The following is a 25,001-nucleotide window of genomic DNA, read 5'->3' as shown; positions in this document are numbered from 1 at the left end:
ATGGTGTGGGGGAGGAAAGGACACAATTTGCACTTAAGGCTATAGGTGTCCTATCAAGCTGAGAGGGACCTATTAGGCCTGAGTGCTGGATTGAGGCTAGTAAGGGCTCAGGAGAGACCTGGTAGGAAATTGTTAGGATCAAGGCTCATTCTAAGGCCTGTAGGCAGCCTCCCTTAATTGACCATTAATAAGAAAAAGGCATGGCAGGAAAGCAATCTAGGGAGAGTGACATTAGAGTCCAAGCTGGGCAGGGGCTGCAAGGCCACCAGGGGGCATCATGGCCACCCTACGACCACAAGCCTGTCAAAATGACTTTCCTTTCCCAGAGGGGCTGGACATGGTCAAAGGGATAGAAAAACCAGCCACAGAGGAGGAGGAAAAAGAGTGTGGTCCAGGGAAGTAGACCAACCATGAAGCAGAGGGCACTGCATCACTGTGACAACTCTGCCAGGCATGGTGTAGCAGGTCCTGGCAATAGTGTGAGGAGGCAGCAGGGGAACCCTTTTAATGAGTCCTCTCCCTACCACAGCTACCCCTATTCAGGATGGGGAAAGCTGTCTGATATCTCCTAGGAATGGACTTTAACTGTGGAGAAATGGTGGATCCTGAGCTTTCAGCAAGACTCTCCTTTGGGTGCAGCCAGGACTTGATGTTGGTGCAGACATACTTCCCTAAAAGGGTGGGTGAGACACCTGGTTTGTGGCCAGGGCAGCATGGCTCCCCCAAAAATCTTTTTGCTAGGCAGCAGTGATGTGCCTGTGTTGAGGTGCCAATAATGTAGGGTGGAGACCCTATGGGGCTGCAGAGAGGTCCCCAGCAGATATCTCAACCAGCGACTCTGTAGAGACCTGACTGTGCTGTGCCTTCCTGCCCATTACTGGAGATGGGCATCCATCACCTTGCAGCTGCTACTGATCTAGGAAGTGATGGCTGGGAGGGCTCCAAGGGATGGAAAAGTACAGATGAAGACTCAGCAGTGGGACTGTCCCAGGGAAGTCAGGAGTCAGGGACACACTCTCAGCTGCAGTCGATGGATCTGGCTGTGGGGACGAGTTGAGTACCAGCTGTGGGTTATCCCGTGGCAGGGCCTGTAGGGGCTTCCTTCACAAACTGCAAGGAGGCTGTAGCCACTGCAGTAATGACCTTGCTAGGCCATGGAGTGAGGCCAACATCTCAGTACTCTGTTCTGCAGTCTACTTCTGGGCTAGTCTGGCCCACGTGACCTTGGACATGTCTGAGAGTGCTCTCAATGCACACAACATCATACCTAATCTCCCCAGCCCAGGCAATATGATATGCAATCTCATCCTCCCCAGCCTACTGCCTGCATGTCCCACTGGCTGAGTTGAAGAACAAAATGTAGGTATCTCATGATGGCTGTCCTGAGGGAGGAAGTGCCATCCCAACCCTGGAGAGCCCTGGCTGCAGACTTGGGTGCTCGGAGGCTAAGGAGGACTCTGACAATATGCAGCCAATATGGTTCCCTAGCCCAGAGCCTGCTCACCATTCCCCCAACTGACAGCCCTGCAACAGGGTGACTGTCTTCAGCTCTCACCCTCTCTGTATCTGGTGGTGAGGGTTTGTGGGTATTGCCTCCTGAGACCTCACTAGCCCTATTATGGAGACAGCGGAGGGGATGATGATTGAGCAGGGAGTTGGGCCAAAGGCCTGGGGTTATGCTTCTCCAAGCTGGCTATGAAGTAAAAAGAAATACTTTACTCCCTAGGCACCAGCGGTAGATCCTCCAGCAGACTGCGCCCTAACCAGATGGATGTGTGCCCCCTTTTGAGATTTTTGGATGTGTGACACTGATACTTTCTTAGGAGTTGTAGGTGGAAGGAGGTTCTCAGAAACAAGGTAGGGGGACCATAAGCCTATGTGATGTCAAACTGTGAAACATGACCAGAGATGACCTAAGCAGCATGCAGGGCCCGGGGCAAATCAGCCTGTGGAGGGCCCCATTCCTGGATGTGAGGAAGCTGGCAGCAGATTCAGTGGCGGGGGGGGAGGGTGCTGAGCAGCCAGACGTGAAGCCAGTGGTAGCTTCGCCTGGCTCCACGGGGCCCCCCAAAGCTCGGGGCCCGGGGCAGTCGCCCGTCGCCCCCCCAGGGATGGCCCTGAACACAACTGTGAGTGCATGTGACCCCAGGGCCTTGCTTCCCATAGGGAGACCCCACAGACCTTCTCCAGCCCCCTCATACTCTGGGCCCTCTTCTCCATGCCCATGCTTGCAACTAAGGTAGGAGGCCATTGTCAGGCTCCTGTTGTATCTACTTCATGTCATGGTGGTTAGTCACAAAGCATCAATCCACTGGCACTGTAGCAATGACTTTGGAAGTCATTGGACACAAGAAGGGCACGATGTGCCAAATAAAGGCCTCCCAGGCTGAGTGCCTCCCACACTTCTTGCATTCCTTTCTGGAGGTACATCTTTGTCCACTGCTTCAGGCCCATCCACCTTTTTCTGAATGGACTCTGTAGTCCATGTCTGGCTTCTCACCGCATACACCTACTACTATAGCTTCTCCCCCTAGGCAGTCATGCTCAGTCAGGGTGTTCTGGAGAACCTCTTGTCCCATTAACTCTTCCAGGCACTGGACCATAAAATCATTAGTGACCTGCATCTTCTGTCATGCAGGACTGCCATGGTACCCTCTGTACCTCCTTAGAGCTGGCTCAACTTCCTCTATCAATTCTGCTTTGCAGTTTGCCTTACCAGCAGCGCGCAAACTGGAGGCAGGCCCCCTTTAAAAGGTACTTGAAGCAGAGGCTGGGGCTACCTAGCCAGTAAGAAGTGACTGTGCATGCTCTTTCTCTGGGCAGTGGAGGGGCAATTTACCATCCACATACCATGGGCCCAAAGTACAGTAGAACTGGCATAGGCTCTAAGCATGTAAATAGCCTCATTTTGAATCTGCCTACTTAGATAACTGATCAGCAGTGTACCTATCTGTGTGCATCTGACCAGCTGCTGACATATCTGTGCTACCCAGCAGCCTGCCTGTGTGCAAAGCAGAGCTGTATGTATTGTCAACCTATGCAGGCTTGTGCTAATAAAAATTTCTGTGTTCAAAGTCATGTTTGTGTCTGCATGCACCTTGCCTGACCTGCTCTGTCTCCCTGGAGTGCAGTGTCCTTCTCCCCTTCCCGCCCAAGACCCTGCCCAGTTTCCCCCTCCTGCCTGTGGAGTGGCCAGGCTGTAGAATTGCAAATGCTTGCTTATGGCCAAAACTGGGAGAGTAGCTGCTGGGTAGAGACCCTGAGAGTGTTCTCCTTGGAGCTAGGGTGGGTGCCACAGTGTACTCACTTGGCACCAGACTGGAGGGGAGAGTTTTGGATTATGAGGAGGTGAGAACAGAGGGCAGTGACGGGGGGCCAAGTACTGGCAGGGGACCACAGCTGGCATGAAGGGTAGGCAGCTTAGCCCACCATCTAAGCAGCGCTCCAAAAATGTGAGGTGCCTAGTTATCTTTGTGAGTCTCAGTGTCCTCAAGCAGCTCCCAGCTGCAGTTCCCTGCCTGTTGAAGGAGTTGCCTATGAGGGAGTGTGCTGTTTGAAGCATGTGGCACTGGAAAGGGGACGGTAGATGGATGATTTAGCATGACCTAGCATGAACGCCCCTGTGTAAGGCAGATGCATAGTGAAACCAGAGCTGTACAGGTTGGCAATCTGTGTGATATTTGACAATGGAGATAGCAGACTGTTGTCCTATAAGGTGAGGTGGGCTAGAAGTAGAGGGCTGCAGAATGCTATTATGCACATGTGAACTTTATTTTTCTAAAAGGAAAACTAAAGACCTTCCAGTTTGTTATTAACAATCTATCTGTCTTTCTTTTCCTCTCTCTAAACACAGGCATGCACTTTTTCTTCTTAAGATGCTGGGCAGTCTCTTCCAGCAGGCATTTACTGCATGAAGTACTAAAAAGCAGACTCCCATTAGAAAGCTTTTCAAATAATATAGTGTGAACACATTTGGGGGACGTTAGTTGTCGAGATCATGCCTATGTCAATAGTATCTGGTGTAAGCCATGCACATATAGGCCAATCACCTGATTGCAGTAACATGATACTTAGGGCCATAGGTGATGCATAGGGGTGGCATGGGTGGGGCGGGGTATGTACCCCCCCGAGATTGGCATCAGCCAAGGAGTCGGGGTACTGAGAGACGTGCCGGTGGCACTTCCAGATTTGCCACCGGCACTTTGGATTTGCTGCCAGTGCTTCCAGGGTTAGCAATCAGCTGCTGGAGGGCACCCTCCACCCCCTCCAGGTTACTGATAGGCTGCTGGGGGGAGGGACCCCCCCCCCAGACTCAGGGGGCACCAGTTGCCTATGCTTAGGGACTTGTTACGTGGTAAGTTTAGATAGTAGCTTCTGGAGCTCTTAACCCCTGGAGTGGCTGCATGTGAACACCTTTTAAGTGGCTTAAAGCATTCATTATCTGGCTTATAGTTCCACCACTCCAGGTTGATCTCTGATCCACCGAATTTTGTTTCTATTCCATTACCATGTGCCCAGGTATTCCACCCAAGTTGAAGTCCTCCAGGATCCCAGAATGCTGTGAGCTCTGAGGGGCCCAGTCTTTTTTTCTCCACAGCTCAGGCAGTGCATGCTGCCCTGCACCCCACTAGCCAAGTTCTGCCTTACCTCCAAAGGGCCTGATCCACTCTTTGCCTGGCAGCAGCAATGAGCAAATCTTGCTCCTAGCCCTGCCCCTACTTATTAAGCCTTTGGTGACAAGTCACAGCTGTGCAGATAAAGGATAGTCAGAGTAGGATTTTTGTCTTACCACGTGACTGCTCCACTAAGCTAAATAACACTAGGCTGATTAACATTTGTTCAGCTTACAGCATAGGATATAACAAGGTCCTGAAGCACTAAGTTGTACAGACTTCACTGAACATCACTTTCAACACTGATGTGATTGAAATTAGAATCTAGCCTTTTGTGCTGTAAGAGATGTACTGACTGCCCAGAGAGTGAAGGATCAAACCCCCTCTATAAATTATTTCTATTTTATTTAATAGTAGTGGGACATAAGTGTCACAGTAAAGGCAATAAACAACTTTTTGTGTGGTTGAAAGGACTAGAAGGAATTAGTAAAACAGCTCAAGTAACTCTTAGTGAGGTTTAGGCTCCCGAATTACTTACACTACCCAGTTTGCTTTGCTTTTTTACCTTGCTATGTACCAACAGCCTGCAGTATTAGCTTAGAAAAGTAGCCTTTTAACAGAACAAATATTCAGTTGTTGAACATGTATATTAAAAGTGAGTTTCAAAGAATTACATACTATTCATCTTCCCGTGGGTCATCTAAAAACATATTGACAAGAAATTCTGGAGAAGTTTAACCTGGTATTTGCTTGTTTGTGAAATTGTACGCTTGCCCTAGCACTGTCTGATGAGTAATGTGTTTACTATTATGGTCTTGAAATCAAAATGAAAACATTGCTTACTGTTTGTATGATGTTATTTACAGCTGATAAAATTGCTGGGAGTAGGGAGTTGGTAGTCCACATTATTTTGAAAGCAGAACAAAATTCCTTCCAGCCAGCCCTACTGTAATATATTTAACTCTTACTGCTTCACCATAAAACAAGAAATATGGTAATCTTTCCAAATAATAGAATCAGAATCCATTATGTGTTTTCCACCTTCTACTTTATCCCCATAGTTTTCAGTTTAATTCACGTCAGTCTCTCATTATTTCTGATGCAACCATAGTGTGTAAAATGTGTCTCTAAAAACTTGAAGAATACTTATTTTTTTCAGGAAAAAACAGCTGAAATTATCTGATCCAATATAGTATGTTTTAATTCACTGTACACTAATTTACAGGAATGGTGTCATTGTAGACAACTTCCTTTTGTCTAACGGTTGCCTGAAATTATTCAAAGGACATTTTTTCCCTTCTTAAAAGCTCATATCAGTGGCTTTATTACATTGATTTTTATTCTGTTATTTTCAATTTAGTGCACTTTAACTTATGTTTTCCACAATGCAATGTTTATATTCTGATAAACTGCAACTTGCTTCCAACACAGATGACTATATTTATGGTAGTAACTAGAGGTTTTCAAAAACACCCATGGAACTAGAAATATCCAATCAAATACTTTGCCATTATGGACTTCTTGAATTTTCCCATAGAACTATCCATTGGTATTTTCATTTTTTTTCATATTATCTGGAAGTTGGCATAAAAAGAAATACCAATGCAGTATTATTAATTATAATATGAAATATGGCCATTCAGGCTCACTGTTACTTAAGTTGTTTATTTCATTGTAGCTTTGCAGGAAAAAAATCATGTTTCTATAGGTGCCACTGTTGAGCCCCAGCTCAAGTCTGGGTTCGTGCCCGGTATGCAAAGGCCAATAAAGATACCAGCGGTGAAAGTATAAAGAAGATTTATTGCTAGCAATAAAAGGTGCAAGCGGAATAATTTCACAGAACAAGCACCCCAATTTCTAATTCTAAGCATCTTTTATACAGGGGTTCTGGACCTTCATAAGCATCCTTGTTTGCTAATTGGCTATAAAGGAGTGACGCAAGGAGTTCTTTACTGAGCATGTCTCTATACCTGTGTTTTAGCTATGTATCTCATTAACATACATGTGTGTTTCATTAGCATACTTTTTCCCCACCTAGGGGCATGATTTTTAGTATTTTAATGAGCTCTTTGACCCAGTACTCTGATTCTGCTTTTGTTTTCAAGCCTCCTTTATCTAAGACTGTCTCCTCCTTATCATTGCAGATGGGCATTCGTCACATAACATTCACTTTTGCTTGGGCTTTGCATAGTAGTTTCTAGGTCACTCCTTACATTCCCCTCTCTGGAGCATTTTTAATTATTATGATTATTATGATTGCTCCATTCAATTTGACTTAACACAAATCTAGTATCCTCAGCTTTCTTTGTTTGCAAAATCATTTGATTCACCTTAGGCCTGAAGATAGATGTGATAAAAACAGGTATGCATTGGATACAGCAACAAACCATAATCCCTATAAAACAAAATAAAACAACCATACTAAATAACTGTTTCAACCATCCAAAATTGGGAAGCCAGGAAGTTAACCAGGAAAAGTCTAAGCCAGATGATTCTTTTAACGTCTGTGCCAATCGTTGTAAGGCACCAATTTTGTCTTCAATTAGCACAGAATTATCAGTGAGGTTGAAACAGCACATTCCTTTTAAAGTTTCACACCCAAGATTGTGTCGTAACAAGAGATAATCAATAGCGGCTCTATTCTCCAAGACAGCGTCCCTTAATTGTTTTTGTTCAGCATTCAGGGCTGAGAGCGCTCGGGATGTAGCATTTAGTCCTTTTGCTAAAACACAGGCAACTGCATTAAGATTTCTGCTATTACTTACAGCAAGACCCGGAACCCCCACCATGGATGCAGCTAATGCTACGTATTCAGCCTTAGATAATAGTCCAGGGGAATCATTCTCGTCACAATCAGCAGTGAGAATAGTGTATGCTCGTTTAAACCTCCCACCGAGAGGGGTTTGTTCAGTGTGCATTAGGTCAGATTTCCTTGGAAGAGCTGCAGTTACCCGGGCAATGGTGCATGGTCCCCCAGTAGCATTCGCTGAAAGGTATGAATATATTATTCTCCCACAGGCTAGAAACCATCCTCGAGGAAGGACGGTATGTGTGTATGCATAGGATATTTGACTGGTCTTATTACAGAAGATTTTTTTTACCTTGGTTCAATTTAAAGCAATTATTAGTACAATTAACCATTAGGAAACATTCAGAAGCATTAGCTGTTGCCTGAACTCGTACGGAAAACATATTTCTGCTTTTCTCTTTTACAACAGTCCCCCACTTATATATAGCCTGATATGTACTTTCCTTATTTCCATCTTTCAGCATAGTATAATTTTGTAAAATTTTCAAAGGGGTTGGTACTGCGATTAAGCATGAGGTAAAAACCAGGTGAGCATTGATCCCTCCCACTAAGCAGAAGTCCGTTCTATTTAAAATTTCCCAGGCCAGATAAATCCAGACATTTTCCTGAGGGTCAAATTTTTGTTGTAAAAGATTTTCCCCTCCTATGAGTAGGAGTGGACAGATCAGGGCGCCCCACAATAAAACCTTGAACAATTTCATAATAAGGCTTGTAAAACTTGATCAAATATTGACAAATTATTTAAAGTTCCTTTCTTTTGAATAGGAATTTTAAGTCTCTTATTGGCTCCACCTTCCGCTGTTCTCTGCCTCCGGTCCCGGAGTCTGCAGGGGTTCCTTCTTGTTCCGGTCCAGCCACCGGCTTTAGGCGACTGGAATGTATCCAAGTCTTGATTCCTTCGAGCTTTGCTGCCGTCAGGGTCGTTAAAAGTACCCTATATGGGCCCTTCCATCTGGCTCGAAGTGGTTCCTCGTTCCAATCTTTCACAAGGGCGTAACTCCCAGGTAATAATCGATTTTCCGGGGCAGGAGACTGGTCCTGTGTCTGCAGCATGTCCCATACCTGTTGCTCCATCTGTCTTCTGCAATTTCTTTCTAATATCTGGTGCACTCTGACCTATAAAGATCATATTTACCATGTGAGCGTTCGATGCATCCTCCGGGTACTCACGAGTGTATTGCCTGAAAGTAGTGTAAATTCTTTCCAAGAAAGCACTCGGGGTCTCATTAGTCTCCTGTCGAACCTCATACACCTTACTGAGATTCTGAGGTTTTTTCACAGTATCTCTCAATCCTCGAAGGATATATTCTCGATAGGCGCGGATGGAGGTCATATCTTGGTCTGGTTTCCAATCTGGCTCCTGGATGGGGACATGATCATCTCTATTTCCTTGCAGATTCCGTGTGGTAATTTCCTTTTCCACGTACTCACGAGCTTTGTTCAATACCATCCTCCTTTCCTCTGGTGTCAACAGGATATCTAAAAGAGACTGAACATCTGCCCAGGTTGGGTTATGGGTTTTGAAAATCGTTTTAAACAGGTTTCGTACCTTTTCAGGATTCTCTCTCAAGCTGGGGTTATTGTTCCGCCAATTATACAAATCTGATGTAGTGAAAGGAATGTGCACAAAGGTTCAACGGTAGGTTGGCTCACCGTCATCTTCGAGAGGCCCGGGTACCACTTGTTCTCTTAGGGGAAATACCCCATTTCCCTTCCCACGGCCAGGATCAGATTCCCTGTGATGTTTTCCCTTAACCCCGGAGTCTGCTCCTAACTGTACTCTCCACCCACCTCCCGGGGTTATATCAGGAGAAGTCGGGGATTCTGGAGATTGCCAAGCACCTGACGGCCATGGTTGGTGCTGTTCCAGATCCCTGGGTCGGGGAATATTCTCAACCTCTGCCTCGGGGGGGAAGAAGCAGGAAGAGCAGATGCCAACGAGGAATCAGATGAATCAGGAGGAGGAGGGGGAAGAGGAAGAGAATAAGGTAAAGGCAGCGGGGGGGGGGGAGCCTCCAGCTCCGGACAGTCCAGGACAGGATTTGCAGTTGGTCGAGCCACGGCCATCTCACAGATCCCAACCCCCTCCCCCAATCCACATTCCTCCAAAATCTTTCTATCTCTACAAAGAGACATAAACGCTTGCACATACATCAATTCCTCCCATTTACCATTCTGCCGGCAGAACAAAATGAATTGTAAGATGGTATTATAATTAACACTTCCCTCCCTAGGCCAATGTTCTTGATCATCTAGCTGATAGCGTGGCCACACAGTTTCACAGAAGAATTTAGCTTTCTTCTTAGTCATAGGATCCCCACCAAACTCTGCCCAATGTCCCAATACACAAGAGAGGGGGGTACATTCCTTACTGTTAATAGTACCCATCTCAGGGCTGCCTTCCCGGTTCTGACCATCCGACTTACCTGGGATCCAGGGATCTGTTCTTAGTCCTCGTCCTCACAGGGGAAAAATCACTGATCTTGGACTCGGGCCGGACAGAATACTTACAAAGATAATCCCAGGCAGACGTACTGATGGTAGGCCTTATGCCCTTTCTACCCTCTTACCCAGGTGCCTGTTACTGGTACTTTCACTCTATGGCGTTGCACCGTTAGGCTACTGCCGCCTCAGCGATCCAGCTCCCCCTGAAGCAAAAGTCTCACTGGGAAAAGAGATCCCGGGGCGCACCTGACATTTGATAAGGAAGAGCAAATCAGCTGGTCGTCAGTTAGTCTGGGCAAAGCTTATCTAAGGCAGTCCCATCTGGGTCGCCAAAAACTGTTGAGCCCCAGCTCAAGTCTGGGTTCGTGCCCGGTATGCAAAGGCCAATAAAGATACCGGGGTGAAAGTATAAAGAAGATGTATTGCTAGCAATAAAAGGTGCAAGCGGAATAATTTCACATAACAAGCACCCCGATTTCTAATTCTAAGCATCTTTTATACAGGGGTTCTGGACCTTCATAAGCATCCTTGTTTGCTAATTGGCTATAAAGGAGTGACGCAAGGAGTTCTTTACTGAGCATGTCTCTATACCTGTGTTTTAGCTATGTATCTCATTAACATACATGTATGTTTCATTAGCATACTTTTTCCCCACTTAGGGGCGTGATTTTTAGTATTTTAATGAGCTCTTTGACCCAGTACTCTGATTCTGCTTTTGTTTTCAAGCCTCCTTTATCTAAGACTGTCTCCTCCTTATCATTGCAGATGGGCATTCGTCACATAACATTCACTTTTGCTTGGGCTTTGCATAGTAGTTTCTAGGTCACTCCTTACACCACTGCACCCTGTTTTGAAAACAGGGCTTTCTGTATAGAAACACCCTAGAATGAAGAAATTAGATGTATATAAATGCATGGTGGATACTCAAACTTCTTTATGTTTTATTTTAAACTTGAAATTTTCCCCTTTTGTGGGAAAATGGTATATTACACAAATTTTGTTCAAATATCTATTCTTCTAATGACAGTAGAGAAGTTCCTTGAGCAACAGAGACTTAATACTGAATGAAATTAATTCAGTTGTACAAGTAATAAAGATTGCTTTCATATTAAGACATGAAAAAACTAACATGTTAGATGGAATACTAACATCTGTCAAATTTGGAAAAGGCCTGCTAGTCTGTATTGATATTGTTTTTAGCTAGAAACATACTGCAAAATGTAGGGTAACAAGTTTGGTGACCTTAACACAGCTCCAACTAAAGTAACTGAATCTGAGGAATTGTTCTAGTTGGCTTTTAACATCCCTTCAAAGTCATTTCATACTTCCTAGGTGGGCTCTCAGGCACTGAAAGTCATCTAATAATGGTGAGGTAAAGGAATTAGTACCAGGTGTTTATGTGATGCCATCAAATTTGCATACACGGCAGAAAACTGCAGCACTACAACTGCCAAAATATTCTGGGGTCTTTTTCAACATTTTCTCAAGATGTGTGATGGAACCCAATGTTGTCAACAAAGCAAACCACAGATCTCCCATTCCAATAACGGCTTTAATAAATATGGAGATGAAGTCAGCAGCGTCTTTGTCTGCTTCCTTATTTCTTCTTCTAACTCACCACCTCATTCAGGTTTGTTTGTTTTTTTCTCCCAACTCCAGAGCGAATCCTGGTCTTGAAAACTTCAACACAAGTTTTGCATGGCTAAAGCAAGCAACCTTTGACCCTCTCTTCCCCACTGTTTGCTTAAACAAACAGAATAGTCTAACATCTGTTGGCTGAATAAACTACAGCCCCGTTTCAAACCTAAGGTCTTGTGACTTGCAACAGCTCCACCCTGAGGCAGACAAATGAGCTCAGTACAGTTTAGTTGCTCCTTATGAGGCAGAAGAAAAAAAGGATGGGTTGTGCCATTGTCTTTAGAGGGAGTCCTCTTTACTCATTCATGTGAGTGTTCACATTAAAGTTGCATGAACAAAATAAGCAGACATTGAGCTTCTAAAGAGTAATAAAAAAATAAGTTATTTTATTTTTACTACTAAACTGTTTGAGATCCTAAATAAGAGTTTGCTGCAGCTGGTTAAGCAGGGCTGTGTGTCAGTGACCAAATGGGAGCTTTGAGAAAGAGCGTGTCTTAAATACAACCTGTCTCAAATGTATGACAGGGAGCTCTTCTATTGAACTGTCATTTTGTGTTGCCTCCACCAACAAAGTTCTGGGCTGCAGCCTACCAGTCTCCAATCCATTATTCCTCCAAGGGCACTAAAGGCCCTGTATCCAGAGGAGTATATAGACTGCTGTATGGGAAGAAGGGACCTGTGGAGGCCAAATCTCATATCTCCAATTAGTACTGCAACTGGATACAAACTGACCCTAAGCAGTGACATGTGTGGACTTAAAGATTACAAGAAATGAAGCAGATGATCCATATCCTGTCCTTGCTCTGTACTTGGACCTCCCATTGGCTTCAGTGGGTGGCCCCTTTACAGACGGTCAGGAAATGGGTCAAAAGGAGGCTTTTTACCTGCCAGCCCCCGAGTTCAGGATGTGTTGTTTCTCCTGCAGCAGTTGATGACATCCTAACACCCTAAGCAGCACAGGAGCTGCATTCCTACGCTGTAACAGGGGAAGCAGGACCAAGGGCCTGAACTCAGGTCTTGGCAGGTAAGTGAAGGAGCAACAGATTTCAAGAAGCTTTGTTTGAAATTGTATGTCTTTGTAATGTTTAAGTCTTAATATGTACTCTGCAGTATTTGGGATCTTAAACTTTAAATTCTTAAGAGTACATGAGTTCACCTATAAACTCTGCCAAACTAATAGTATAAACATTGTTGATGCTCTTAAGCATAAAGGGGATAAAGATAAACCTTATTTGTATATACTGTGATATAGAGTTGAGATTTATTTTTCAATGTGAGTGAAAAGTACTCAACTCAGTGGGAGACATAGAACTCTATTTTGTAAAAGTATCTTTTTATGTCTGTAGTTTATTTACCATGACTGAGGGCGTCATCCTCTTACGAATATTTGATATTCAGAATCTGAGACAGTGATCATGGTTTTTCCCCATTAGACACTGGGGTCACACAATGTGTTCCAAATTCATGGTGTATTCTAGTTTTCAAGTTTAATGAACACACCAGTTTTTCATGCAAATATTGAAGTTGTTCAAATTTGCTTCCTATAAATATCTTCCATTGTTCACCTGAAGTTCTGTAAGTATAGGTGAACAAACATGATTAACGCACACAAATATTTGCAGAAGAAAATGATTCACTCAGCTTTAAAGATAAATAAAAATATATCTTTTGAAAAGGGAAATCATTCTTCTCTCAACTCCTGGTAACAGAAAGTTATAAAAGCCTTTCTATTGAAAAGCCAATAAGTTTTATTCATGTGAAAAACTAATAGTACTTGGTATATGTCTTACCATTTCATGATGTATAATGTTTAACTTAATGATATGTGCTAAACTGGCAGTATCTTTAAAAAAGTCAGTGCTTACAGTAATGAATGCAAGTGTCCTCACAAGAAGGAATGAATTCCAGGAAGCAGCAACATGCTATAGTTTACCCAAGTTCTGAAAATTTATATCTTGGGCAAAATCTTGTTCTTAAAAAAACAATGAGTTCCCTAATAGATGAAACATTTGACAGTGCCCCATAAAATTGTATTTTCTTTCCTCTTACTGGTTACTAATGCTGCTTCATTTATACTTACAATCTTTCTAAACAATCTTTCTGAAAGTAATCTGTAAATGTATGCCTACAAACTGGCATATGCAAGTCTTCAAGCTCCATGAGCTCGTAAAAGATCATACATGCAAACAGCATCTATAAATACTAATCTGAGTTCAGGAGCATGCAAAAATGTGTAATCAAAACCAGAGTTTGAATTATGGGGGAGCTGAGCCCGTCCATAAGAGATGAGAGCCCCCCCTGTAAGATTTGAAAATCATAACCTGGGGGGTCTCCGATTTTATTAGGGCATCATGATGGGCAGCCCAATTTTTTTTGAAGACCCCCCCACAAGAGTCAAAGTGTAATGCAAATCCTGACCAAAAGTTTCCCAAAACTGTGGCCTTGAATTTAGAGGCTGGAATGCAAATTAAATGTATAAAATGCAACCCTAACTAAACCTGTAATCTTTCAATCTGAGTATTATTATATTCATTCTTTAAATTTACTTACTCTAGACAAAATAAAGTGTTGTACTACATTGCAGCCTCACTGTTAGGAATGAAGATAGAGGAGACAATGCAGGAAGGCCAACACATACAACCAAAATGGAAAGTATCCAGGTCATAGAGGAATGGTAAGTTTCTCACTTTAAATTTTCCATTGTTCACTATCTATTCTGTAAATTATTTGTGGTTTCAATTTGTCTGTAACTAGTGTCAAGGCATCACATGATTTCAGGTCTCTAGAAAGTTATTTGATAATCTTCCCTTCCTAATATTTGTACATTCTGACATGATAAATGTCAAAGATGGTATTCAAAATCTTCACTTAACTGCATTATATGCAGTTGTGAAACTGTGCGTTTGGCCAGATTTGGGGGGAAAATATGCTTAACTTGGGAGTGTGGATGTATAAAATTGTTCTATACAGGGAAGGTGATTTAGCCTATCCACTATAGAATTATCTTCTCACCTTAGCAGGAAGAAATAGTAATAATACAAGTGGGACAACAAGATTTGCCAAACAAATTTTTAAAGTGGTGATTTTTCTGTATCATAAATGCCTCTGCATTTTTTCAAAAAGAGCCAGGTAAGCATTTCTCTTACAGTATATGCTTGCTTCTACACAGGATATGCACTAGACACTCTGTCTCCATACCAGCCTATGTTTTTCCCACATTTCAGCTTTACTGGTGAAAGCAATGACCAAAATTTTAGAATACTAGAGGCCACTAGATTCCTGACACTGTTTTTCAAGGGAAAAAATAAAAAAATCAAACACAAAAAACAGGTGAAATTATTTAACGGCCCGAAAGATATATTACAGTCAGTAACTTGACTACTGGAGTCAATCACTGCACTTTGTGACAAAGCTAGACCCATATTAATACAATGATGGAAAACTTTCAGAAAGTGTAAGACTACTATAGATCGTCAGTGACTGGGATTGACTGAAGGCTTTTTACATCAGAAAGAGAGATGCTGCTTATCTGGTTTTCCTCTGACTTAAACCCTACTGTGGTTGTTTTAGTAGGGTATAAAGCATAAAGGGATGTAAATGCATGACGTGGCTCATTTATGCAGAATTTCTTAAGAATTCCTGAAACTCTGTAAAGCTTTTGCTGATGGATTTTATCTTGCAAAAAGGGCAGAAAAAACACCTAGTGTTAGTTAGTAATATATTAAACATATATAATAGTTGTTAAATAATTCGAAAAACTTAATCCTCAACTTTCTCATTTACATATTAAATAAGATCAACTTCTGATCATTTATCCAGTGCTTATGGTATAAAAAAATGGGAACAGCTTTCTTCTGAAACTGGGAAAGAGGAATTTCCCCCCTTCTTTTGTATCTAATTTTGCCAGAAGCATTTGGTGTTACTCATCAAATCATTTGCCACTAGATCATCATTCAGGTCAGTAGCACCAAACAAAGGGAAGCTTAGAAACTCTTAGATACTAGAGCAAAGAAATATGCTAATTAAAAAAAAAAAGATCTCTCAATTGGTATTTTGTTGGGCCTCATTAGTATGCTTTTAGCTGCCAGGGCCTTTTTCCTTTTCTCAGCTCTGCTGATCTACATAATGTAGCAGTACATGGTTGGTCAAGCATCATCTAAATCAAGCAGTTGCATCAGATGTCTTCCAACCCAGATTTGAAAGAGAATCCTTTATCAGCCATTCAAAATCTTATCATTTCTAAATGCAAGGGCAGTAATTAAATTTTGCATTGTTATTTTATTCTTTAGTTTTAGAACTAAAAATTAATTCTAGCAGTAAATCTATAGAAAACTAAAGGTGTAGCTCCTCTTAAAATACAATATGTTTATAGGGTACTGGGAGATTATGAACACAGAGCAAAATTCTTCTGTTAAAACTAAAGCCCTATTGCTTTCAGTATTAGTTCTTGAATATTGTGAAACTGAGAGAGAATTTCTGGACCAATGTATGAAAACATTGTTACAAAAATAGAAGCATATTGTAACGATGCTTTGTTTTTTGCAGCCAAAACCCTACTGCAGATGAAATTTTGTCTTGGGCTCAGAATTTTGACAAGATGATGAAAACACCAGCTGGCAGGAACCTTTTTAGAGAGTTTCTTCGAACTGAGTATAGTGAAGAGAACCTGCTTTTCTGGCTTGCATGTGAAGACCTAAAGAAAGAACAGAACAAGAAAGTTGTTGAAGAAAAAGCAAAGCTTATATATGAAGATTACATTTCTATACTTTCACCAAAAGAGGTAAAGCTGGAGATACTAAATGTATATTTTCAAGAATCCAAGAACAGCAATCGTGCATCTTGTTGATATCATGGAGACAGCGTGCCTGACATGCTAGATCAAAGATATTCTTCACACTTGGCTCTTCAACGAAAGTCAGGGGAGGGGGCCAGCAGGGCAAAATCCTCGATGGCACAGAAGCTGAGCTGTCTGACATCACTTGCTTAGCTCTTCAAATCCCTAAGTCAGTGATTCTCAACCAGGATGATGCAGCACCTTGGGCTGTCTTTAGATCCTTTCAAGGGTGCTGCAGGAGGCCATGCAATGGTAACACTGCTAGGTATGCAAACATGATTTACAGGATAAGCCCAGAAATTTCAAACAGGAATCCATAGTGTTAAAAACATTCTGACCTGTTGTGGTCTTTCTGAGTTCTTTGCAACAGAAGAATTGCTTTATTATTATTCTGTAGTCAAAAGGTGAGTGAAAAGTAAGAGCTGGCATTGTGAAGGGCTGCCCCAAGCCATAAAAAGGTTGAGAACCACTGCCCTAGGTAACAAAGAGGTTAAGCCATCACCGGAAGGCCAACTGTGCCATGTTGTCTCTGTCTAAAATGAAAGGCCCCTTTCAGGGACAGGGGGTAAGCAAGGAAAGAAGACAAGAGGAGGAGCTTTCACCTATTAAATACTAGACATGTAAGGGGAACAAAGCAATGGACCATGTTCAAATTATCCCCTGTAAGGCTTAACTGTGTGCATGATGGTAGTGTCCAATCCAATTGACTGCTGAACGTGGTTCTTTTAAAATATTTTAAAAGATATTTGCTTAGATCATGTCAAAAGTAATTAGTTCCCTTCCTTTTCCTACACAATAGACCCTCATTGGCTCTAAGCTAATAGACTATGCTGATTTATACCAGCTAAGGATCTGGCTATAAACATCTTACTTCCAGGATGCTCTCTGGAAGTATCTGCTTACAATGTCATTCATATGAATTTATAGAGTAGTTTTCTTCTTTTCTTCTATTTTTCAGTGTTCAGTGTTGCTTTTGACTGAGATGACTTGTCAGTAAAAGTCACTAGCTTTTTTTTTGGTTTTCACTTTAAATGGCTTTATAAGTCAAAATGTAGCTTACAAAACCCTTCAGATATTAAAACTAGAAAACTGCATGAATCCAAATTTATCATATTTAGCTGTTGACAGAACTGGTCACAGATTTTATGTATGTGGCACGAAAAAGCTTTATAGAAAGATCCCCTCCAATTCCAATGAATTCTGCCCTTTCTGTAGATCTTAAGAGAAAATTACCATATAGTGACTTAATAACCAGCACATGGTCTAAGAAGCTCTTTCCCTAAACCATATGCAGTTCTTCCCAGAAGAAACTTCTTTAAACACAGCCCGTGTACTTACATCACCTATATCTGCTTATAAACCAACCTGTTATTAAAGTACAAAAAATAAGTATAGCACCATTCATTATCTAAATAAATGCAGCAATTTTAGTTCTGTTAGAGTAGGGGTAGGCAATTATTTTGGCTGAAGGGCCACTTAATGAGTTTAAGGAGCCTGTCGAGGACCATATCCCTCTCTTCTTTCTCTCTGTTTGTCTCTTTTCTCTGTCTCTGTTTCTCCATCTCTCCGTCTCCCTTCCCCACCTTGCTGAACCCAGCCAGAGCTGTAGTTTGCCACAAGCCCTTATGCTCAGCTGTGGTTCCAGCCAGGAACTTCTGCCATGTTGGGCAGCTGGCAGTGTCAGCTGTGAGTGCAGCCAGCAACTTCCAGAGCCCTGACACACGACCTTCCAGCCGTGTCCATAGCTGATGCCTGCCCAGTGTGGCAGCAGTTCCTGCCTGAGTCCACAGCTGACACTGCCAGCAGGTTCTGGGTCAGGGCTCTGGGCAGGAGCTTCCACCATGCCAAGAGGGCAGTGGCATAAGCTATGGACCCAGCTTCCGTGTCCAGGGTCCTGAACCTGCTGTCAGCATACACAGTTGATGCCATTGACTGCCCACTGCAGCGGAAGCCCTGCTCGGGTCCACAGCTGACACTACTGTCCACCTGCTATGACAGAAGCCTCACTTGGGTCCACAGCTGTTGTCACCTCATCAAAGGCTGGAGCCACCAGCCACCCTCAGACCAGATGCAGTGAGTTGGCAGCCATCCACCCACGAGCTGGATTGAATCTGTTGGTGGGCTGAATCCGGTCCATCAGCCATATTTTACCCAACCCTATGTTAAAGTGTTGTAGGCTGTGATGGTCTAGGAATAATGCTAAAGGAATGGATTGTTATGGGTGATACATTTTATTGGACCAACTGTATGACTGGAATAGAGTTCGATAAACTTTCGGACGCAAAGCACTCAAAACATTTACTGTTTCTCCTTGCTGATTTGGGGATTTTATGAACTAAACTTAGTTCTTTGGACAATACCCGGCCCAACCTCTAGCTTCTTTACTATTTATTCCATCCAGGAAGAGCGCACATCAACTGTAGAGGCTCCCTCAGCCTGACAAAGAGTTATTAAACCTGAAAGCTTGCTAAAAAATTGTTTTTTTTTTCAACTATTTAAGTTGGTCTAATAAAAGATATCAGATTCACCCAAAGAACCATGTCTGCCTATGTCCTTAGACCAACACAGCTACACCCTACACCCTTGACCACACTACAGAAATAGCAGCTGGACACATCTGCACATACTATTAGGGGGAAACAATAAACTGAGGAGCTTATTGCTCCACAAATTATTGCTCCTGAGAAGCTCCCACGTGTGCAGTTTACACATGTGCCAACAGCACAGCACACTGAGCTGGGTTGCAGCAGCCCCAGCTAGGCCAGGGGCCCCGGGGGTCAGCCTGCCAGCCTGGGGCTGTTCCAGCCATGCTCAGTATACTGCAGGTCTGGCTGGGGCATGAGGATGTTTCAGCGCAGGACTAGCTGGCAGGCAGCCCTTGTACTGAAGCACCCTTTTGCCCCAACCAGCCAGCTCATTGTCTACATGTGCACTGCTTTATATGGAAAAAACTCTGCAGAAAGATAGCTTTACTGCAGAGTTTACTAGTTTTGTGTGCCCTAAGAGGGGCGCACTGTATAGACGCTGAAATGTTTACTGTGCAGTTAATTAGTCAGCTATGCAGTAAGTGTCTTGTGTGATGCGCCCCCTAGAGATTTTTTTGAGTCCCCAAAGCAGGTTAGATTCTGCCCCATGTGGGGCTGGAGCCCATGGCACAGAATCTTCTAGTTATGCCTGTGTAAAAAAAGACCCCTTTTTGGCCTGGATAACAATTCATTAACCTGAAAGCCTGTATTCATAACCTGAAAACCGGTACTAATAATTAATCTCAACCTACTGGTGTTATTTTAAGAGTGTGTAGGTGTGCTTGTTAATAAACATTGTGTTACAATTCATACTTGCCTTGAACAGTGCTCTTGACTTCATAATTTCAGTAAGAGCCACCACAGCATTTTTACCATGTGCATGGGGGCTTTGTTTATTCTATTTGTTGGTTAATTAATTATGGGTACATGCAGATATTACCCACCTAACATGGGTTAGGTGGATCTAAGTGATGAACTGTACATACATGTGGGAAGCTTAGATCTGGCAAAAAAATGGCAGGCCTGATTTTAGTTCAACTTACACTTAAATTGACCTAACTAGGGTTAGGGCGATCTAAGTGTTGATCTTGCATATATTCTGGGCCAGGGGTAGGGAGGTTAGATTGGGCAAAAAAAATGGCTGAGCCAATCTAATTTAGTTCACCTGAGAGGTGCACTAATTTAGATCGGGCACGGGCTAACCTAGTCTATTGAATATGTGCACACATTCAGAGTGCAGCTCTGGGACTGGGACTAGGACCCCTTGGCTGTACTTTTCCTAACCCCTTGACCAGGTTATTTGTAGCCCCTCAACCCCAAGACATACAGCCCCCCCCCCCCCAACCCACCAAGCCCCCTCTCAGACCCGCCAACCCACCCATGGGCTCACTAGCCCTTCCCTGCAACTTACTTAGATCACATTCCTGGTGTATCTGCACGATTGCAAATTGGGTCCCAGGAACATTTATCTGCTCATAACCCACTAACCAAATGAACATGTTCAGAGCACAGCCCTGGGGTAGCTCTGTTGCACCCTCCCTTCCCCCCTCTCCCCCCACCCAAACCCCCCCCCCCCCCGAATGGTAGTACAGTAACTTGAGGATGGTAAGAGGAAAGCTTAAAAAAACTGAACTACAGAAAACAAGGAAAGAAGATTTCAGCTGATTAATGAGAGTCATCTCAGTATCCCCTACTAAGCAATATCTACAAATATTTGTAGATCTAAGCAAAATGATCAGCATAAAAAGAAATGTGTGGGGAAATCCATGTTACAGCATAGCTTCTGTTAACTGCACTGTTTGGTCAGTGCTAGAGGTGAATCTTTATTTTGCATTTTTACCAGCTCATGATTTTCAGCATTGTTCTTAAAGTCTACGCATTGGGAATGTGAAAAAATTAGCTCTTTCTTTTATATATATTTATATTATATAAAAGAAAGACCTAAGTTTTTCACATTCCCGAAGCATAGACTTTAAGAACAATGCTAAAAATCATGCATTAGCAATACTGATTTCATAAGAGAGTGCAATTAAAGACTCAGGTGAACCAAAGAGTGTTTGGTAGGCTTGGATGGTTTTGTCCATGCTTCTCATGTTGACTTTTGAAGAAACAGATTATGCTAACATAGAACACATCTGAAAAAGCAAACTGATAAACTCTTGATGCTTTTTGGATTATGTTTTGTTGGGAAGTCTATGAAACAGATGCTTATAAAGCTACATCCAAAGTTGTTGTTTAACAGACATTTTATACTCTCTTCAGGTTAGTCTCGACTCTCGGGTCCGAGAAGTGATCAACAGGAACTTGTTGGATCCAAATCCTCATATGTATGAAGATGCCCAACTTCAGATATACACCTTAATGCACAGAGACTCTTTTCCAAGGTTTTTGAACTCTCAGATTTATAAGTCTCTCATTGAAAGTATTACAGGCTCTATTTCTGAAACTTAGTTCTAATTTTTTTTTTTAGCTTTTTTGGAGGGGGGGAGTAGGAAGCGGGAATTGGATGGGGGTGAATAAAAGTAGTTTAATAACATCTGGAGCTGAGTTCCTGGAGAACTACAGTTTAGCACTACTCAGGCTACTGTGAAGAAAACAAATACATATTATGGTCTCTGTCTACATTTTTACTAAGTTCCTCTGCTTGAGTTTGCCAGGGGAGGGGAACAATAGATTTGCCAAAATACATTTGTTTCACACTCCTTTCGCTTAACTGCAGTCAAGATTGCAATGATGTATTTGTAGTTTTATGAACAGTCTCCTTGTGTATCCTCACACTGCATGTACAAGGTAAAACTGCTTCACTTACCACTTAGTTGTTGCAATATTTAATCCAATAACATAAATTATATCTGTATTTAAAAAAAACTTTTTGTGCAATACAGTCTTATGGTACATAGAAATAATTACAGCAAACCAGAAGGAGGCTTGCATTTTTTTTAACATCACTAATACTGAAAAAAAGCCAATTTTTAAGGTGTAGCATTATTCAACATGCTCTACTGAGTACAATACACTGACTTTTTGAAGCCACTATTTCTGTACAGGAAAAAAGAGCTATTTATCACTGTTTATTTAAAATAAAACAAAGTAGGGGTTTCCTCTGGTTGTTCACTGCCAAAACTGTGGCATTTTCGTTACAGAGTCTGCAATGTCGGGGGAAAAAAAGCACAAACCAATTAAAGGGATCCATATCTGGATGACACAATCTATGCGCTGATATTATTTAACTGTTATAAGAACAAAGAGTTTCAATGTACATTTCAGATGTCAGATACTGTAATTGATTTATTAAAGACTGGCTATCCAGTTCTAACACTGTTGTCTAATGTTATGTACTTCAGCAAAAAAAAAAAGCAAGCTTGATAATTTAGTTTTTGAATAAAGAAGTTTAATAAAATAATGCCTACATGTAGCATTTTAGAGCATTTTGATGAATTGCATCTGGCCTGTAAGACTTTTTGAAAGCAAAGTTCCTTGAAATGATGTTTTTAAACAAAGTAGTGTTTTACAAGAGGAGTGGTTAAAGGAGATACATCTCAGTTTCTAGCCTCATTGATTTTTGAATAACTCCTTGAAAACGAGGGATTTTGGAGATCATTAAAACCAAATTTCAAGGGCTTATGATCTTATGCTTCTTACCCAAGCAAAACTCCTATGAAATCAACAGGTTTCTTTCATGGGTAAAGAACTCTGAATGAGCCTTTACTATTCAGTCAGAACTAAGGCGGTACAGTACTCTGAGAACCTACTTGCTGCCACGCTGTTTTTAACAGGTGTCTACTTGGCCTTTTTTTAAAACTATACATATATAATTTTAGTATGCATTTTGATGTTTAGAGAAATAATAACTTGCAACTTACAAAATCCCATCTTCATACTTCCAGCTATCAAAACTGTTTTCAGTGTTAGCATCCGCTGCAAACTATCCTTGAAGATAAATCATAGAAGGACTCTGAGTAGATGTTTCAAAGTATTTATTACTGGCAACTCTGGCCTTATACTAAGACTTAGGAGGCACGATTCTTCTCACTTACACTGATATAGATGTGGAGTTCAGTGGGGTTGAATGAGTCTATAATTGTGTAACTGAGTGGAATCTGGTCATAAAATGCAAGGCCCCCCAATCTACAAGCTATTCCTCAGGGACAGCTGTCATGTGAGAATCCTACACTGAAGTCACTGGGGCTCATGCAGGCACAGAGCTTTGCTTTCATGGAATAAACTGTATGATCTGGGCCTTAGTTTATTTGGTGGGGTGATTTTCCTTTGTTTTACTACCTCTCATTTTTTCTTAATTTATTGAACATTTCAAATAGTAGGTTTGGGATTCTTTTGGTTATTATGTTTACTTGAAACCCATGTGCTTTTTTGGGTAAATATGAACAATTTTTGGAATTGTTTCTTAAATTCACTTGGTTTTGTAATCTATATAGAATTCAGGAGATGATCAAAAGGGCTATTCTTTATTCCCTATGCAAATATTTTAACTGATGTAGTGTTTGACAAAATGGGATTAAAAAAATCTGCAAGGCAGAAAACAAAATTCTGTTTACAGTGGCGTTGCTGACTATCCTACCATATTCAGCACTTTTAAATATTGTTATTTATGAAAATGTAGTTTAAAATGCAAGACACAAACTATTTATAAACTTTTTTTAATAAATACCTGTTTTGTCTGAAAGTGGTGTTGTGTTACGACAGCTTTATTCATGTTGGTTAGTTATTTACCATTATGAATAAAATATTCAATGATTATATTGAGAGAATAATAGCTATGATGTTTACAAAAAGATTTTTCCTGAAGGATGGAAGAATTCAACAAGGAAGAATTGCCTCCTTCTACTGTGAAATACTGTTAATACAATGATTTAAAGATTTTTTTTTCTGAATTAGAACTTAACTATGGTGTTACATATCTATAGCACCATTTAGTTACAGCTATATTTACTATGGTACTATATAGATGTAGCACCATATATGTATACATTTACATGGTGTGAGTTAAGGTTTGTTAGTGTTTGAGGCACAATACATTTGGTGCACACAACTAGACAATGTGTAATAAGTAAAAAACCGCATGTATAATAAGCCTTTACAAATGTAGATTTGAATATTCTTGATGTTACTATATGATGGTGACCTGCTAACTATAAGCTATCTTTATAAGATACTGCAAACAAGTAGATTTTCTTGTTAAAGCAAACAATACAGCCTTTAAACATTTTTTAACAAAAGCTTAATATAAAGGCCCTAAAATACCATCCTGATTTCTAGCATAGGAGGTCCAAAACATCTGTATTTGGAAACTGTTCAATCATTTTAAATATTAAATCTTCGGTGTTATACTGCAATGAGATTGTGTTAAAAGCTCCATGTCTTATATCCCCTATTTTCAGGGATTTATAAATTGACTATAACTTTTAAAATGAAATTTCTTCCTAACAGTAAATATTCATATTGTTACTGTAAATTTCAACAATCAGGTTAGATTTTTTTAAAGTTTTATGAATAACCATCTCTGGTACCTCAAACTGTTTTGATTTCTGAAATCAATATTAATAAAGTAGGCTGTAACATGATCTCATTGCTTTTGATACAATATTTTGGAAACAAAATGTAAAGTTAAAATATTAAACTGATTTACTGTGCATGCAGTGTGTAAGACACTTTGGAAAACTGCCTAAATACATTTTCTCTATAGACTGGAATAAAATAAATATGCATTTACCTTGCATTTCAGTTTTTCATGAGACCACAAATGGCAAGAGCACTATGTTATATTAAGACTTCAATCTTCTATGTTGTAAGTGGCCTGAATCTGCATGGACATGACTAGGCAGAGCACTTAGGAGTATGCCTACATCCCTTTGTCTTCAAACACTATGAAGCATGTGTTTGCTGAATTGGGGACCATATGTATAAGTTACGCAAATAATTGCATTAAAGCGAATAAATGGTTCTGTTTTAAATTATTTGCATGCAAAGGTGTCTGCAGAACTGCTTCTAAGCCAATAGGTTGAAACAAGATATCCCTATCTGCAGGTGAATTAAATAGAGGGGTCAAATTCTTACTTGTAGCCACATTTGCTTTCCCTAGCCAAGGACATGCACACAAATAGCACCTGCATGTGAAA

The 25,001-nt window shown here is 41.4% G+C and overlaps 1 protein-coding gene across 5 annotated transcripts in view; it reads left to right on the top strand.

The window, feature by feature from the left end:
- RGS17 (regulator of G protein signaling 17) overlaps positions 1–24,590 on the top strand; it is a 122,390-nt gene extending 97,800 nt beyond the window's left edge. For 4 of the 5 annotated variants that reach the window (XM_019488306.2, XM_059714167.1, XM_059714177.1 and 1 more), the window contains 3 exons: positions 14,090–14,179; positions 16,051–16,285; positions 21,127–24,590. In XM_019488306.2, coding sequence (XP_019343851.1) covers positions 14,090–14,179; positions 16,051–16,285; positions 21,127–21,315 — 514 coding nt within the window. In that variant the 3' untranslated portion in view covers positions 21,316–24,590. The remainder of the gene's footprint in view (positions 1–14,089; positions 14,180–16,050; positions 16,286–21,126) is intronic. The other variant, XM_059714189.1, reaches the window with a different exon arrangement.
- Positions 24,591–25,001: the final 411 nt, after the last annotated feature.

This window comes from Alligator mississippiensis, chromosome 1 (genome assembly GCF_030867095.1).
Source record: "Alligator mississippiensis isolate rAllMis1 chromosome 1, rAllMis1, whole genome shotgun sequence".
Lineage (NCBI taxonomy): Eukaryota > Metazoa > Chordata > Crocodylia > Alligatoridae > Alligator > Alligator mississippiensis.
Note: the sequence above shows the minus strand (reverse complement) of the source record. Positions and strands in the feature narration are given on the sequence as shown.